Raw genomic sequence first — 18,171 nt, 5'->3', positions numbered from 1 at the left:
TTAGAACGCTCGCTGCTGTGAAATTGATTAACACATACGCCCGTTTGCGTGAGACTTGCCTCACTATTTTTGGTGATGGAACCTGGCCCTAAAAGTGTCTGCCTCTATTAACCAGAGAGTCTATCTCCTAACATTTTTTTTATACAATGGAAGCTGAGACAAGTTAATTCACTGCTTAAGCTAAGCCGCTGCGTCAGCATCTTAAGTCGCTTATTTGCCATCACTGATAGATGTGCTGCCTGTCTATTACACGTGCTTATAAAAATAACTAAACCCGCCATGCAAATAATTGTTAATTCGACATGGTATGCCAGTCACGCTATGGATCGGAAGCTGAGACAGATCTAACTTACTAATTTAACGTGTACGTGTAATCTATCCTACTAATTAACTAACCTGTAGATTTAATCTCACCTACTAATTAACGTGTTTAACCTCATCTATTCTACTAACTAATAACGTGACTAACTTAACCACGTGACACAAGTAGATATCACACGCTTTTACGTGACAAAATAAATAAAGTGACCGCCTTTTTAATCCTATTAGACATTATACGAGTTTAATTTAATTTCGTATGACAAGCTAATGGAATAATAATAACCTGACTTAAAACCTGATCTATGCTAAAACTTTTTTCATTTAAAACCGTTTAGGGGGCAAAATATTTAATACAAGATTGGTATAAGTTATTACAAAACGATACTCCCTCTATTCTAGGTTATAAAAACACATATGCATATCAAGATTCTGTAGCACCCAAATTTTTCATTCTTTTAAATAAGTAAAATTGACTTATTATGTTATTAAGTGTGCATTCAATTAAAGGAAATTAATAATTTTTTGCGAATTAAAATCAATTATAAGATTTGAAACTTTTGGATGCATACATGCTGCTGCACTATTTATTCATGTGATGATTGTTCTTAAATTAGTGTTCAAATGAGTTCAAAAATAATTTGAAAATGCTTTTGGGAAAAATTGTTTGGAAAATAAAAAGTGAAAATGATCATCTCCCCCTTCCTCGGTTTCGGCCTGCATGGCCTTTTTCCCGCGCGGCCCGCTCACTCTCCTCTCCCTTTTTCCCCGCTCGGCCCGCCAGCTGCTCGGCCAAGTAGCCGTGCCCAGCCCGGCACCGCAGCCCAGCCACGCGCCTCGGCGTCGCCGGCCCAGCAGCCGCGCCCAGCCCAGCAGCCGCTCCTGCGCCCGCACTAGGCAACCGCCCGCGCCCTGCCGCTGACGCCTGGCCCCACCTGTCGGCGCCGCCCCCAACCTCCCGCTCACTCCGCGCCGGTCCAGTCGCGAGGCCGCAACCGCCGCCCCACTCCGCGTCGTGGGAGCGTGCCCCCCATCGCGCCCAGGCCGCTTTAAATCGGCCCCGAGCCGTCTCCGCCCCTCCCTGCTGCCCCCCGCTCTCATTTTCGCGTTTGCCGAGCACCGAAGAAGGCCGCAGCCATCGCCCCGAGCCGTCTCCGAGCTCCAACGACCGCCCCTCCGCGCGGACAGCCTCCTCCGAGCCGCCTCCGACTCCTTTTCCCCCTTGGTGAGCTTCGCCGTCCTCCCCTCTACCTCCCGGTATCTCGTTTTCTCGTTTTTGTTGGCTTCCCGAGCTTTGGCCGCGAGCTCCGCAGGCCATGGTCGCCGGCCATGGCGGCCACCGCGCTAGCCCCCGTTTCCGGCCGCCGAAACGGCATGGCCGCGACCCCCTTCTCCCCCCGCGTCTCCCGGTTCACTCGGTTTCCCGTTTGGCGAACCCTAGCCCCCTAACCGAGCTCGCCGGCGTGTTCTTTGCCGCCGGCCATGGCTGAGCCTCGCCGGAGCCACTGTTCCGACCGCCAAACCTTCTCTCTCCCCCCCCCCCCACGTCTAATCCGAACCGTCCATCGCGAGATCAACGGCCACCAGTGACAGATACCCCTTCGCGGGTGATTTTGCATAAGAGCCCCTGGACTTTTCTAAGTCCTAACCCGCAGTCCAAAACGTATTTCTCCGAATGCGCAATCTCGATTAGAAAGCGTGAACTCCACGGCTTAAGTCAAAAGTACGCTTTCAGTATTTACAGAAATGCCATTCGAACTGTTTCGCTTATAAAATTGTCGTTTTAGCTCCGAATTGGTCCATTCAAATCGCGTTAGCTTCGTAATTTCATAAGCTACATGTTGGAGCTACTGTTAGTCAAGTTTGGAACTTTTTAATTTCATGATTAGATTTAATTAAATATAGGGCTATAGGAAAACCCGTTTTAATCATAACTTTCGCATTTTAGCTCCGTTTTTCGTGAACTTCGCGTTGACGTGATCGTAGCGAAACGTAGATAGTTTTACAAACATTTTATCTTGATTTCAATACCGTTGGTGTACTATTCTAATGATAGGAATGTTTGCTTTGCATGAATGCTTTTGGAATGTTGTATGTTGCCATGTTGGTCGCGTTCAGACGGTGAGGAAAACGTTGGAGACCAAGAACTCTTCGACGACCAGCAGGACCAGCACGAGTTTGTGAACCAAGGCAAGTATAACATGGGCTTTCCTTGATGTCCTATTTCACTTTAATCAATTACTCATTTGCATGTGTCTAATTTTGATACCCGTAAGGACATCCTAGTGATTGTTATCCTGTTCCTTGTCTCCTATGGGTTAAATGCATATGGGTAGATTGCTAGTGCTCTAACTGAACTTGATATACATGCTGATGAATGATACTATGGAACAAAGTGAGTAACATGATTTATAACAACTGTTCCATAGGGCGAAAGTGCAAATGACCTTTGTTCATGTTGCTCCCGGCCCTCCATAAGGACTTATCTGTCGGCAAAAGCTGGGACTGACAGTGCAACCGGGAGAGTCATATGGCTCTGACTTTAGCTCAGTAATAGGATCTTTCCTAACTAGTTAGAGGTTACCTTTTTGGCGCAAATGGGGCTTGCCACTTTGGGTATAGGGCTGCCTCTGTTCCTATGAGTATAGCTGCGATGGATTTGTGCCATAGGAAAGGGGGGTTCCTACATCTGCCTGCCAAGGAAACCAAGCGGCCCTAACTTGTTAGGGAAACCTATGAAATGGCTTCATAGTGTACCCTGTCCGCTCACCTTGGTAGTGACATGGGAGTAATTAACCCGAGCATATGGGGATCACGACTCGCGGTGAATGTGCACCACCTCTGCAGAGGGTAACAAACTGTTATAACAGCCGTGCTCACGGTTACGAGCGGCCCAGAAAACTCACAGAATAACCGGATACTTGATGATGATCATTTAAGTTGTTCTATGATGAAATATGGTAAACCTGACCTTGATATATGTTCTTATGGGAATTAAATGGGAGCTTAAGCATAACTTGATTATACTTGAGAATAAAAGTTTGACCTATTAAAAATGCTAACTGCAGTAAACCAGAGTCTATTCTTTTTTAGCTTCATAACCCCATGTTAGCTTGCTAAGTACGGAATGTACTTACACTTGTTTATTTTCTTTACTTGGATAAAAATCCCGGATGGGTAACAGATGGCAACGGGTATGAGGATTTCCCGGAGGATTATTAGGCTTGTGGTCAACCAGTTGACCTTCCCTGTGATGACGGCCACGAGAGTTTTATTATCTTTTTATTATTCCGCTGTGATGTATAAGACTAAGTTTTATTATAACTCTGATGTATGAGACACCGTGATGATACTATATGTAATTTGTCAGCTTGTGTGTGTGATTGACTCCTAGGCACACACGAGTTTTGTGCATTCAATTTTATCCTTAAAATTGGGTGTGACAGATTCAAACCTCACAATCTATGACCAACAATTTGTTCTATAATTTTCAAATTTTGCAATACAAATTTGATATGTTAGATTTGTAATCAAATGGAGAATCCAATGATCATAAACTTAAAATCATAAAAGATATAATACAAAATAACTGAATGGTCAAGTGTAATTTTTGAGACAGTGTCATATCAAATTCCAGTTTATAAACTAAACTGAAGAGAGTAGTATCCTACACTTAATCATAACTGACTCTATGGTGGAGTCGCCAAATCTGACCGCCTCTAAAGCAATTTTGTAGTAGTGAATATTTTCTTTTAGATATAACTTACTAACTTAACGTGTACATGTAATCTAGCATACTAACTAACGTGTAGATTTAATCTCACCTACTAACTGACGTGCTTAACCTGGCTAATCTATGCTACTAACTAATAACATGACTACCCTAACCACGTGACAAACTAGATGTGACCTTTGAACCGAAGTAGAGGTCACACGCTTTTACGTGACAAAATAACTAAAGTGACTTCACCTTTTTAATCCTATTAGACCTTACACATTTTTGCAAGACAAGCAAATAAATAATAACCGGACTTAAACTTTTAACCGGCCTGACAACACAAACTAACCTGGCATTTAATTTGTACGCGGCATCATGTGGTATTCTTTCGTATTGTGTTTTCCTTTTAACCTGAATGAATTATAGTAGGTGCATAAAACTTGGAAAATTGTATGTAGCCATAAAGTTGAGAGAGAGAAAGGTGTAACGTGACAATTACACAGATATCATGCATGTCATAATACGTACAGTAGTGCTTATTATGTGAGAGGGGTTACATATATATTTTTATGATTGTACCCTAACACAATATGTTTTAGAAAAAATGTATGTGATATATTGCACGTTAGATGCACCATACATACCTAACATATATATTTAACTCTCTCTCTCTCTCTCTCTCCTCTCTCTCTCTCTCCTCTCTCTCTCTCTCTCTCTCTCTCTCTCTCTCTCTCTCTCTCTCTCTCTCTCTCTCTCTCTCTCTTTGAGCATGAGAGCTTGCCTTGCTCTTCTCTCTCTTTTTCTTCTTTTGTAGCCCATGTCTCTCTTTTTGACTTGGAAGTTAGCTAGAGAGGGATAAACAAACTTTCATGGAGTAAATTTAGGTAGAGGCAACAGGCATGTTGTTGCATTACTACTATTTATTTTTTCATTGATTAACTTCTTATAAAGCTAAGCAAATGCAATTACTTAGAAAATTAAACATGAGGAGCATTTAAAAACTAATGCATTATGTTGAAAAAATATGAGATAAATACCAATTTACCTTTGGCAAGGCTCAAGGCTTCTCCTCCTCGAGTGCGAGTTCTCCTTGTTCCATAACAGAAGTCTTTTCAGGTTTAGGAAATGAGAAGACGGACGAAAGGATCTTCCTTCTTATGCCTTGTCTTCTTGGACTTTTATTGCTTCTTAACATGCTTCTCCATTTCCCCTGTTGGTTGAGGTTTCTCTCCGTTGTCTTCCGCCTTGGGTGATTCTTCTTTACCTACTTTTTGTCTGTAGAAAAAGATTTGTTAGTAGAGAATGCGAATATTTCCTTCTTTCCAGCAAAGTGGAGTTGGAGTTGTCCCGATCCAACATAGATGCAAGTGTTGGCGGTATTAAGGAATGGACGTCCAAGGATCAGAGGTGTGTCCTTGTTGTCGTCCCCCATGTCAAGAATCATGAATATACGTGCTAACTCCTTCTGCGTAGCGGACCGTTTGGTCGGCTAGCTGCAAGTAGACAGAAGTATAGGACAAAGGTGCAAAAAGCAGGTTGTCATATGTTACCTTTAGCATGATGTTTACGCTTGATCCAAGGTCGCATATGACATTGTTGAACGTCTGGGGTCCAATGGAGCAGGTGATGACCGGGCTTCCCGGATTACCCTTCTTGATGGGGAATCCCCAAGAGTTCAGAGTACAACCATACCTTGTTGTGACCAGGTTGGCAGTATCCATGGGCTCTTCAGGCTTCCTAGGAATTCTTCCTTTCTCAAAAGATGGAATAGCAGCGACAAGTTGTGATATAATTGGTTTCTAGCATCTTATTAAATAAGCTAAATTGATTCTTTATAGCAGAGAGAAATCATCCAATTTAGCATTTATGTTGTCCAACGTCTTGTCGTTAGTGTAAAGCCTTTATTAATATTATCAGTTGTTTAACCTTGGCCAAAAACAAGATCTTTGAGAGAGGGGTAGTTATGGTAACTATTACATCCTTGGTTGTTGGATTGTTAATTCCATCCTTGATTTTGTTGAGGACTGTAACCATTGTCATCGTTGTTGACAAAGTTTACATCTTCATGGGTCTCGGAGCAAGAATCTCCCGAATGTCCAGCTTCTCTACAAACTTCGCAAGTCAATCATGCAAGCATCCATGGCTTGCAGTCTCTTGAGCGCTCACATTCTCATAATTCTCTATCCGCTTCATGAGAAGGTCCATCTTGACTGCAAGCATGTCAGCTTCCTTGACAGTATGCATACCTCTCTTGGGGGGATGGAGTCCCTCATGGCTCCAGGATTAAAAAAAATTCGGTGCAGTGCGCCACAGGCTACACCACCAATGTTGTCTGGCATCTGCATGTACGAACACTTTCCCATGCTGGGAAATTGGTTTCCCTTCCGTTGATGGTATACGCTAGCTAGCTAGCTGCTTCTCTCGATGAAATTAGTGCACAATTACAGACAAATCTTTGAAGACAGGTAGGTAGTTGAATTAATAAGGTGAGTCAATTGCGAAAGGGTATGTAGCATAATGCTTACAAGAGCCTCGTTAGCATCTTAGGTCCTAAGTTCTAACTCCATATGGGAGCGAATTTTTTAGGATTTAACGGCATTGTGCATTCAGTGGTAGGCGATGTTCCCGTCGATAGCGAAGCACCTGTCGTGACATCATCAATCTCGAGGTTTTATTGGCCCAGCCTTCAAAGATGCTCATAGGGCTAGGGTTTGCGTGCGTGCATTCATAGCGGTGAGTGTGCGTCTATTGCGAGTGACTGTGTTCTACTGTATAATTTGCACCAAAAAAAGCACTAACTTCTAGCTAGGCAATCTACGATGAAACAACAATACATGCATGCTGCCGACTCTCATCCCTAACACGCGTGCCCCAGGAGATTTAGCGGCGCACACCTTGTTCCCACTGTTCCTCTTCTTCCCCTGCTCCCACTGTTCTTCTTCCCCGGCCATCCCCGCCCCCACTCCTCGACCACCGCCTAGGCGCCGGCGCCCACCCCCATCTGATGAACCGCCCTTCCCTAATCCCAATGGAGGAGTTCACCGGTGACTCCTATCCCCCGGCCCCGGCACCGCCCAATTGGTTATCTCCCTCCGCCTGCTCGGTGGGGCCGTCGTCTTGCTCACCACCCCTCAACCCGCCACCACTGTCGAGTTAGCCACCGCCCTCAGGCCCCTCTTCTAAGGTCGTCGGCCACAAATAGTCGCAAAGTGAAACCCTAACTGCAAACACCACCGCCTCATCCACTGGCCCGGCCGCTGCCCCTGCCCCCGCCTCCTTCTTCCCCAGTATCGGCGACACGTGTGTGCTTTAAATCTTATCGGTGCACGTGCCCGATAAGATTTGAGGCATGCTGCTATTCATAAAAAAACAATACTCCTGGGTACCTATACTGCTGTCTGCTTCAGTAGCATATACGTACAATCTGATCTCCAGAGAAATTAATCTAATCTTAAATTTGTCATGATAATGAACTATAGTGTTTTTATAAATTAAACAGTACAATATAGACGTCCACAACACGCACGCACACTCACCTCTATGAACATACATACGCAAACCCCCTACGAGCACCTCCAAAGGACTGAGCTGACAAATCTTGAGATTCACGAAGTAACCACAAGCGCCTCGCTGTCGACGGGGACGTCGTCTACCACTGAAAGGATAGAGCCAATAAATCTTGGAATAAATTCAGGAAAATATGAGCACTCGTGCCAAGTCGAAGACTTAAACCTGGGTGAACAGATTCCACCACAAGATCTCAACCAACTGATCTCCGATCAGTTCACGAACTATAGTGTTTGTTTGGTAGATCAGATTAGCTGATAAACCTGCTGCCGGCTGCCAGCGTGCCGCGCAGATCGACCAGCTAGCTAGCCATATCGCAATCTAAGCTAAGATGTTGCCGTGTGGGCTGAGGATGCTAATACTATTGGATATGTATGCATGGTTGTTGCTAGGGTTGGAGCATGAGTCGCTGACCGTCCGTTTGACCAGCGCGAACTATTCTCATCACTCTCATGCATGCATAGCTCGCCGGCATATACAGAGGGGATGGATGTCCTGGTCCCAGCGGTAGGTTAGGCGGTTAGCCCCTACTGATCGACGTGCAACTACCGTAGCTGGCGTGTGGCCGGCATCCGCTCTGCGAATTCCCAGTGTAAGGCCTCGTTGTTTAGTTTCAAAAAGTTTTTCCAAAAAATACTACAGTAGTCATCACATCGAATCTTGTGATACGTGCATGGAGCATTAAATATAGATGAAAAAAAACTAATTGCACAGTTAGGTTGGAAATCGCGAGACGAACGTTTTGGGCCTTATTATTCCATGATTGAATACTAATTGCCAAATAAAAATGAAAGTGCTACCGTAGCCAAATTCTTAAATTTCACCCAATTAAACAAGGCTAACTTGACGTGCCGTAGCGGTCTACGAATTCACGCTGCAGCGGTCGTATCTGTTCCTTGGCCAGGGGCGGTCAGCCGGCGTCACGCTCAAAATTCATCCGTCACCTAATCTGGCCCCAAACGCTCCGGATGGCTCCTGCGCTTCAACCTGATCGCTGACGGGTGCCATCCAACAAACGACACAAGAATTTCAAATTTCAGGCGTCCTTCTCTTATACTAGTATATAGGTGTAATACTACTACCAGGATTCAACCGTCAACCAATGTGCCGTTCTAAATTAGCTCGGGGTACAGTGAATTCAATTACACTGTGAGGCGTCCACAAATACGTGCAGCTGCTTCTATTTTGTCTGTCAGATACAAGGTTTTGGCAAAAAAAAAAAAATGGCCTTACCATCAACGTGAAAAGTCGCAAGAACAGACAAGCCTTAAGCTTTTCAAAATCCAAAGTTTTATCTCAACATATCACACATATCATTTCTCACTAAATGTCTACGTCATCTCCCACTAATGCCACGTCAACCAAATAACTTTCAACCTAATAATGCAAGACATCCACATCACCTGCACTAAGTGCATTTACTATTTTTAATATATAATATACAACACATGCATATATTGTTATACATGCAACAATTTTATTTTAGTCCTTTATTCAATTCTTATAATCCAATCTAATTCTTTTAGTCTTTTATTAAATTCTTTCATTATACCATGCCCAATTTTGATAAGAATTGATGCAAAAACATGTAGGTCTAACTTATACATGCAACGATTTTATTTTTAGGACAGTCTCACAACAACGTGCAGGGTATGCTTCTGGTTAGCTTAGTTGTGATCTCAGCAGCTCACCTAGAACGTGTACATGTGGGCTTTCTTGAAGTATATATACATTAATTTGGAAACAATTTTTGGGTTAGTGAAATGATCTTTGGATGACTAGAAAGAGCTGAATAGCTTAATTAAAATTTTCTAGCGAAGTACAACACCAGAACCAACAAAGGAGGCTCTAATAACCACTACTTCTAACTATATCAAGCTCACCATATCGTGGGCGGGGAACCTCCAGTCGCAGCAACTCGGTCAAGGAAGTCTTGGGGAATGAGATTTACTTGTGATCCTCCATGGGCCATGGGGTGCTTAGGGAAGATTATGAAGCTTGGGGGCTCTCTTCTTCCAACTCCAGCGATGTTCGGCGTGAGGAAGCTCACCAGTGACATGTCAACGTCCTCCAGCACATCTAGACCCCCTTCTCTCTCTTCTTCCTCCTGTTCTGTCTCTCTTCTTCCTTTCTCCTCTTCTCCGTTGTTTCTCTGGTCTATGTATGTGAGAATGAACATGAGGAAGAGTGGGACGGGAGGAGGCTGGTGTCTTCTGTTAGGTTGATCTCCTCCAACTCGGTCCAACGACCGAGTTGGGCCTTGATCCAGCGTCCTGATCGGGGGCGCCCAACCCTACATGGTTGGTGGGCCCCCATCACGCAGTGCTATATTAAGAAGGTGGGGGCCGCGGGGGCACGCAAGCCAAGGTTCACCGTGCACCTACAAACCCTACCGATCTAGGGAGTGCTGAAGCGGCGAGAAGCGCCGCCACCCACTCCACGTCTCTACTGGATTTCACCACCGGACACCATCTCTCTTCTCCTCGTCAAGCTCAGCCTCCGCCGCACCTCACTGCGCTCCACTGACTCGACTGCACCGACACCGTTGCCATGGCAAGCTCCTCCGCCAAGCCCGGCGGTGAGCAACCTCAATACTCCTCTCCCTCTCTCCAGTACTCTCTCCATTTCGCATTCTAGTTTTGGATCTAGGACCTTTATCCCGATTACAATAGAAATCATCCACTAGATCTATGCCCAAATGATCCTGTGGTTCTATCATCTTCGTCTTCTAGTGTAGATGGTCCTCGTTGATGATCTTCGAGGTGATCCACTTGAGTCGCGTTCGGGCATCTGACTCTGCTATCTTCATGGTTGAGACAGGTTTCACGAAGGATATCAAAAAATGGGATATCATGGAATTCAAGGTTGGCTACAAACATGACAAGGCGAGGTCAAGCATTCTTGGAAGTTGAAGGTGGATGAAACACTTGCAAGAAAAATCAACTAGAGATTAAATCAAGGGTATCTAAGAGAAGATGGACAATTAAGGTTTTCAAAAAATGTTACAACCAAGGCATACAAACATGGCGATGTGTTTGCCAAATTCATGTCAAAGTCTTGGGCTTATCGGATTAACTAGGTAAAGAAGGAAGATTTGGGCTTAGCAAAGACTTAAAAAAGTTTCAAAAATGACAAATTTTTTATTCGTTACAAGTTTAGTTGAAAGCCTGTGATCCTACGAATGAGGGCCATAAGACAACCAAATTCGAATGATGGCCAAAAGACAACCAAATTCCATTATGTTTATGTTTCATCCTATCAAGGTAGATTGGTGTACCATAGTTAATCGTGTTGGTGTCGTATTATTTTGACGTTGTAACACATTATCTCAGTGTACTACTATCCTATATATGGACTTATCATGATTAGTCATTCGATCAAAGGGTAGAATGTTGGACTTTAGTGATCTCAAGCTATAAAATGGAGAGTAGATATAGGGCCAAGTGCCATTTCCTTCTGGCCAAGTCCTCATGGTTGTGGCCCTGAGTCAAACAACACCATATTACAAGGAGCTCCCAGGGGGTGACCTGGCTACTCATTTAGCTGAGGCACAACTGAGTTAGATTGCCACCTTGATACTTACTCTGCGATCTTAAGAGGAAGATGGGTCGACCCAAAAATGGCGCAACCTTTCTCTCTAACTATATGCATGGCCAAGGTGCTTGGCTAGTATCCTTACTATGTTGATCCCTGCTTAACAGTCTCATCCATTGGCGGAATGCAGTGTTATAGGCCCTACTCATCACCGCGTGACCATCATCATTTCTCTCTCCCACCGCTAGACGGTCAAAAGGTAATCCTTTAGAGTTGGTATGTATATATATATATATCTACTCTATCTATATTTATACCTATATTATATTATGTATTATACATATCTAATAATCCTAAACCTCACTAGCAATATATCTCAACATGCAAGTTGACCACCTCAACAATGCACTGTCACATGCAATTAAAACTCCCTAGCGCATGCACCACGTCAGCAAGACACACAAGCATTTTGTTATCCACGTCAACATGACAGCACCAACTTTGGGCAGGAACATATGTTCTTTTGTGCCATCGTTAGACTTCCTCATTGCTTCTTCTACAGCACCCATAATCCTTTCATTGTGTGCTAATGGACTTGTCGTCTCCCACCTAGCTATCCTACATTTTGTAAAACAGACCATATATGAAACAAAAAATAACATCTAATGCTAAAGAAATCAATAAATTGTTCACTTCAGTAAATGATTGTGTGAACTCAAGGTAAATATGCTTAGATTTCAAGGGATATAACCAAATAAGAATAGACATTTATAAATATGCTTAGATTCCAAGACACTTTCATGCAACAAATCTATATTGACTAACCATCATCCAAAAGAGATGTAATTCTAAAAGTGTACAGTTCCATTTATCTTCACATGGTTTACAAAAAGATAAATCAATAACAAAAAAATGCATTAAACAAATCAATTCAGTAGAGGCATCAAGGTAAAATACTATTATTACATAATAGTGCCAAGTACTTACGGTTTACACGGTCCATCTTCAGCAGAGGAGTATCCAACCACTACATCAAGCTCATTGTGCTGTATTGGTTGGTTCAAACACACAGTATCCGATTTATTGCCGTAATATTGATTGTTGTTATCCTCTTCCAAACCAGCAACTAACATATCCCCGTGGATTCTGTGAAAGCTTTGTTTTAAATATTAGTACTTTTTATTTGTGGATCCATCAAGTTATAAACACTTTTTAAATATTAGTTCTTTTTATTTGAGATATGGAACACAATGCCACTGAGGCACTGACAGTGAGATAACAGATCGTTTGCAACCTCATTTTGAACAATTTAATCCAAAGAACTAAAAATGGAAAAAATCTCACCGCTGCGACGTTCAAGGTCCGCCTGCCGGACTCACCGCTGCGCAGCCGCGCGCTGGTCGGGTCCGCGCACGGCTGGCTCGCCACGGCCGACGAGGCGTCCAACCTGCACCTCGCGACGCTCCACCACGTGGAGAGCTTCCTGGACGGCGGGGGCAACCTCGTGTACTCCGTCCAGAAGAGCGAGGACAGGGACAACCCCGAAGAGCCGCCGGTGCAGTAACCGGCGCAGAAGCTGCGCCTGTTTCTGTACTACAAGGTGGCAATGTCCTGCACCTCGACAGCACCGGCTTCGTTGATTGGCGGGAAGACGAGATCACCACAGCAGCACCCTCCTCCGGGAGGTTTTCCGCCATCCCAGGAAAGTAGGCCATGTCTCCCTCCCCACCAATCTACGCGGCCTGACCCCCCCCCCCCCCCCCCCCCCCCCCCCCCCCCCCCCCTCAGCAGCACCGGCTTCGTTGATTGGCGGGAAGACGAGACGGCTGTGGATGGAAGGAGGTTGTTCCTCAGTGAAGGAAATCCTAGAGTGGATGCTAGGCTTAGGTAAACGGAGTCTGGATTGGATATTAGGACGTTTAGCCGCTTCTTTCTTCTCCGGACAGTTGCGGGAAGATGGCCGAAACGCCAGCAAGCTAAGCAACGGAGTGGGTCACGGCAGTTCGCTACCTTGTGGTCGCTACCAAGACACCTGAAGCACCTTCCAGCGAACGTGTTTTTATAGCCCGCCGGTGGCCCCGGCCTGCCCCGGATAAGCATCGTGCCATTGAACGCCGAGGACGAAGACGGGAAGGAGCGCCCACTCCTGTGGAATCTCAAAGTCCCTGCTTGCCATTTTGGTTGCGCATAAGGTCGAGCAGACGCCCGGCGAGGAGGAATACGGGCGGCGTCGCAATAAGTTATCCTGACCGCCGAGACCTGAATGGGAGCGTTCGGCGCCTCGGGGCGATACAACGCAGAGGCCGGTGCTTGAGAGTGGGGACGGAAGTGGTTAACCTGATGCCCGCCGGACAGTTGCGAGCCCTGGAAGCCCGGTGGCGTGCCCTCAATAGCTGCCGCAGTAGATGTCGCCGCGCTCTACCCGTCCCCATCAATAGCCGGCGGACGCGCCTGCTGGTGCGCCAGTAGCAGCAGCCATAGTAAAGGCCGCGGCGGCCGACGCGTCTCCATCAGCGTCCGCGGACGAGACACCACCCTCCGGCTGCACCTCTGGACACACCGGATCTCCGTCATTTCTCTTTCCCACTTTAGCGGTAGCGCCAGGGCATGCGCCACCTACCTCAGCTGAAGTAAGTCACTTCATTTCGCTCGAATCCAGCGGAGTAAAGACCATAGTTTTGGATTTCGGTGTAAGCAAAAATATCAAAGGGGCGGGTAAGACCGGTAGGCTGATTTTTGGCCGAAATTTCGCTAATACCGGTCCAATACCGGTTAAAGATTGGCCACACTGTAATCAAAATTTACAATATCATTCAATACCGGCCAATAACGCAGGGGACCCGTAGGACCGATATTTACCGGTTTTCGGAGATTTTCGGCCGGTATTGAGAACTATGGTAAAGACGCTCCCCATGCCTGGCCAGGAACCCGATGCCCCGCCATCGATGGCCTTCCCCTTCTGGTTGGCCTGCAGGCCTGGGAACACCGGCTCCGTGACTTCAATCGTAGCTGCAGTGGCACCGATTTGACTGAAGGCCCCATCCTCGTCATCTTAGTCCCAGTCGAGCTGCTCCAGTGCAGCCTCCTCTCCCGCGAGCTCGTCCTCCGAGACGGCGACCGCGGCCGCAGACCCGACCTCAGCATGACCAGATCCAGCCAACCCGAACGGGCAACCCTGAGCGGGCAAGGTGGCGCCCAGCTGGGTCACTGCTGGAGAGGTATCAGGCGGGGTCGGGGGGTTTGGTTTTGGGCTTGGGCTGGTGGCTGGTGGCGCCGAAGCGGGCGCCGGCCGGTGGTGAGGGGTGGGGGGGCTCTCGCTCACAAGGTCGTAGACTCATCGTCCAAAGAAGTTAAGAGTCACTGTGATGTTTATATTTGTAATAAAAATAGTATTTCATGGTCGTGGCTAGGGATGAAAACGGATCGGATACGGACGGATATCACCGATATTACATTTGTTTTCATATTTCTGTCCGGATTCGGATTCGAATACGGATAGTGTCAACTATGTCGGATATGATACGATTGGATATCGACATCATAAATATGCGATTTGAGTATTCGGATACGGATACGGTATCGGATGTTGAATATCCGGACTCGGATACGGATAGATCTCAACCCCTCTAAACGGATTCGGTTTCGAATACGGTCGGAAAATATCCGTACCATTTTCATCCCTAGTCGTGGCCCTCTACGTCTGTCTGCAGCTTTTTCTGAATAAACTATGGACAAGAAAGATGCTTAATTCTTGGTGCAATCACCAGGTATCTGGCGATCTCTCTATAAAACAAGCCCCCCTGGGTAAACAAGCCCAGCTATCATCATTCAATTCAGTATCATCAGTAAACTGAACTACGCTGCAGCCAAGGGAAGCTCTGCGCCCACTACGCTGTCGCTGCAGTGATGGCTCACGCTCATGGCCACCACGAGGAGCTGCTGCAGGCGAAGTCTCCACCACAGGTGGCCCTAGTGCCCTCTGTCCTGCTCGTCTGTCCTCTTCTCGTTCTCCCCGTGTGCCGCCGCTTTGGAACGACGGCCACCGCAAGTGCCAGAGAACAGCTGCTGAGCAGGCTGCCTTCGCCTCCAAGCAGGCTCCCGATCATTGGCCACCTGCACCTTGTCCGAACCCTACCTCACATCTCCCTCCGTGACCTCTCCGCCAAGCATGGCCGCGATGGGCTCATGCTCCTCCACCTCGGTGCCGTCCCCACGCTCATCGTCTCCTCGCCGAGCGCCGCCCAGGCCGTGCTGCGCACGCAAGACCACATCTTCGCGTCCAGGGCCTACTCCCCCGTCACCGACATCCTCTTCTACGGCTCCACGGATGTCGTCTTCTCGCCCTACGGCGAGCACTGGCGCCAGGTCAAGAAGATCGTCACCACACACCTCCTCACCAACAAGAAGGTCCGGTCCTACCGCCATGCACGCGAGCATGAGGTAATAACCATGCGTCAATTTGAACAATCACTGATATATATATATATATTGTTCAATAGATGAAGTTGATTGCCTGAAAAATATTCACAACAGGTGAGGTTGGTGGTGGCTAAGATCCGCGAGGCGGCCACCGCAGGCACTGCTATTGACCTAAGCGAACTGCTCATCTCCTTTGCCAACGATATCGTTTGCCACGCAGTTTGTGGCAAGTTCTTCAGGGAGGAAGGCCGGAATAAACTTTTCCGGGAGCTCGTTGAGGCGAACTCGTCGCTCATAGGGGTTTCAACCTAGAGGACTACTTCCCGATGCTGGTGAAGCTGGACATCATCAAGAGGATTGTGTGTGCGAAGGCACAAAAGGTGAACAAGATGTGGGACAACTTGCTCAATACACTCATCGATGACCATGCAAGCAAGCCAGCACCAGAACGTGACGGGGAGGAGAGTGACTTCATCGATGTCTTGCTCTCCCTTCAAGAAGAGTACAACCTCACTAGAGATCATATTAAGGCACAACTGGTGGTATATGATGACGTCACCTCACCCACAACTACCGCCTACATGTATATAAAAATATATACTTATTCTTATATATATGTTTCCATATGCATGTAGGTCATGTTTGAAGCTGGCACAGATACAGCATTCATAGTGCTGGAATGTGCGATGGCTCAGCTCATGCAAAACCCCTGCCTCCTGAACAAGCTACAAGACGAGGTGAGAAGCACTATAGCCAAGGGAAAAGAGATAGTTACGGAAGACGACCTTAATAGTTTAGGCTACCTAAAGGCAGTCATCAAAGAGACACTCCGACTCCATATGCCGGCACCGCTCCTTGTGCCCCACCTATCCATGGCCGATTGCAACATATAGAAGGGTACACGATACCTTCGGGAACACGTGCCATTGTTAATAGCTGGGCTCTTGCAAGGGATCCTAGCTATTGGGAGAAAGCGGACAAGTTCATGCCTGAGCGGTTCATCGAAGGCGGTAGCGCCACAGCTATGGACAATAAGGGAAACTATTTCCAATACTTACCATTTGGGGCAGGGCGAAGGATGTGTCCAGGAACCCACTTTGCAACTTCCACTATTGAAGTGATGCTTGCAAACCTTATCTACCACTTCAATTGGGGGCTACCTGTGGAATTAGCAAAGAAAGGTATCGATATGACTGAATCATTTGGGGTGACAGTGTGTCGTAAGGAGAAACTCCTCCTTGTCCCTATAGTTCCACAAAATTAATGCATTAGCAAGTCTAGAGTCCTTTTATGTATGCAATAGATTGTGCACTACCTATCATAATTGTATCATAATACTTTTGGGTTTTGTACTTGTTAAATCACTAATACTAAATAAAAAAAGCATGCATTGCATCCTTACACCATGCAACAAACGGTTTTCATATTTGTGACCGGAAATTTACTAACAAAGGACTAGAACAATAAGAGGGATGAATATGACAGCAAAAAATTCTTCACACAATACAAGAAATGCTTTTGTCCAAACTTAAATAGAAAGACAAAATAAATAAAAGATAGAATAAAACATAAGGGAAAACATAAGTAAGACAAAGGAAAAAGGCACGTAAGACATCACATGAATACTACTCGAACACCTAAAATATACGCGTAGAGTACCTGACAGATACTATGTGAATAATCAAAGATACATAAATAACATAAATAGAAAACATCAATAAAAAATAATACAAAGCATAAGGAAAACCAAGAAAAAAATAAAAAAAGCCATATAGTAGAGAAAATTAAAAAAGAACATCACAGCGGAACTATTTGACAACATAAAATATACCGTACAACATCTCATGAGTAATATGTAAATACTTAAAGATAATCATGAAACATCCTATTTATACTACGTGGACATCCTAAAATACATGAAAGAACATCACATGTATGCCACTTGAACATCACATATATCTCATGGAAGCTAAGAAATTAAACTTCTTAATTATAGCAAAGTGAAGAAGAAGAAATAACAATGGAGGGAAAATAGAAAAAAACTTCACAAGAATACTATTTGATGAACCTAAAATATATTTTTTAACTATCATAAGTACTGTGTGAATACTCAAAAATAATTATAGAACGTCCTATTTATACTACGTTGGCATCCCAAGATATATCAAAGAACTTCACATGTATATTATGTAAATATCACATGTATCAAAGACAATTATTTTGATATGTGATGTAACTAGACAAATGCAAAGGACACTTTCACAAATGCATAAATAATTTCTATAGTTAAGAAAAGTCAGAAATTTTGGCATGTCATATAACTCACACAAGTATCAAAGAAGAAACAGAAGCAAGTAGGAAAAAATAAAAAATCAATGAAAATAAAATGTACAAAAAGATATAATATAAAAGGAAAATGAAATACTAAATAAATAACATATAATAAAAAAATGCTTCAACATAGACCTATGCCACACATCCACCTCCCACGTACGCACAAACATGCAGTTGTCCGACCTAGTAAAAAATTAGCGGCACAACGAAAAATCATAAATGCATGCCACGCATATGGATGAGATGGTGCTATATATAGTCCAAGCTCTTGGACACGATGA

At 45.1% G+C, this 18,171-nt stretch overlaps 1 protein-coding gene and 1 pseudogene across 1 annotated transcript; one reads left to right on the top strand and one right to left on the bottom strand.

Annotated features, from left to right (window-relative positions):
• Positions 1-1,009: 1,009 nt before the first annotated feature.
• On the bottom strand, positions 1,010-1,636 carry LOC136480478 (uncharacterized). The gene has a single exon (XM_066478006.1). It carries the CDS (start codon positions 1,634-1,636, stop codon positions 1,010-1,012), a length of 627 nt encoding a protein of 208 aa, XP_066334103.1.
• Positions 1,637-14,998: 13,362 nt separating this feature from the next.
• LOC136482512 (indole-2-monooxygenase-like) lies at positions 14,999-16,867 on the top strand (annotated as a pseudogene).
• Positions 16,868-18,171: the final 1,304 nt, after the last annotated feature.

The sequence above is a fragment of the Miscanthus floridulus genome, chromosome 9, assembly GCF_019320115.1.
Source record: "Miscanthus floridulus cultivar M001 chromosome 9, ASM1932011v1, whole genome shotgun sequence".
In the NCBI taxonomy this organism is placed as follows: Eukaryota; Viridiplantae; Streptophyta; class Magnoliopsida; order Poales; family Poaceae; genus Miscanthus; species Miscanthus floridulus.
Note: the sequence above shows the minus strand (reverse complement) of the source record. Positions and strands in the feature narration are given on the sequence as shown.

Excerpts from the sequence above, each read along its gene's own strand:
- LOC136480478 (XM_066478006.1), bottom strand. The coding sequence starts at position 1,636 with ATGGCCTGCGGAGCTCGCGGCCAAAGCTCGGGAAGCCAACAAAAACGA.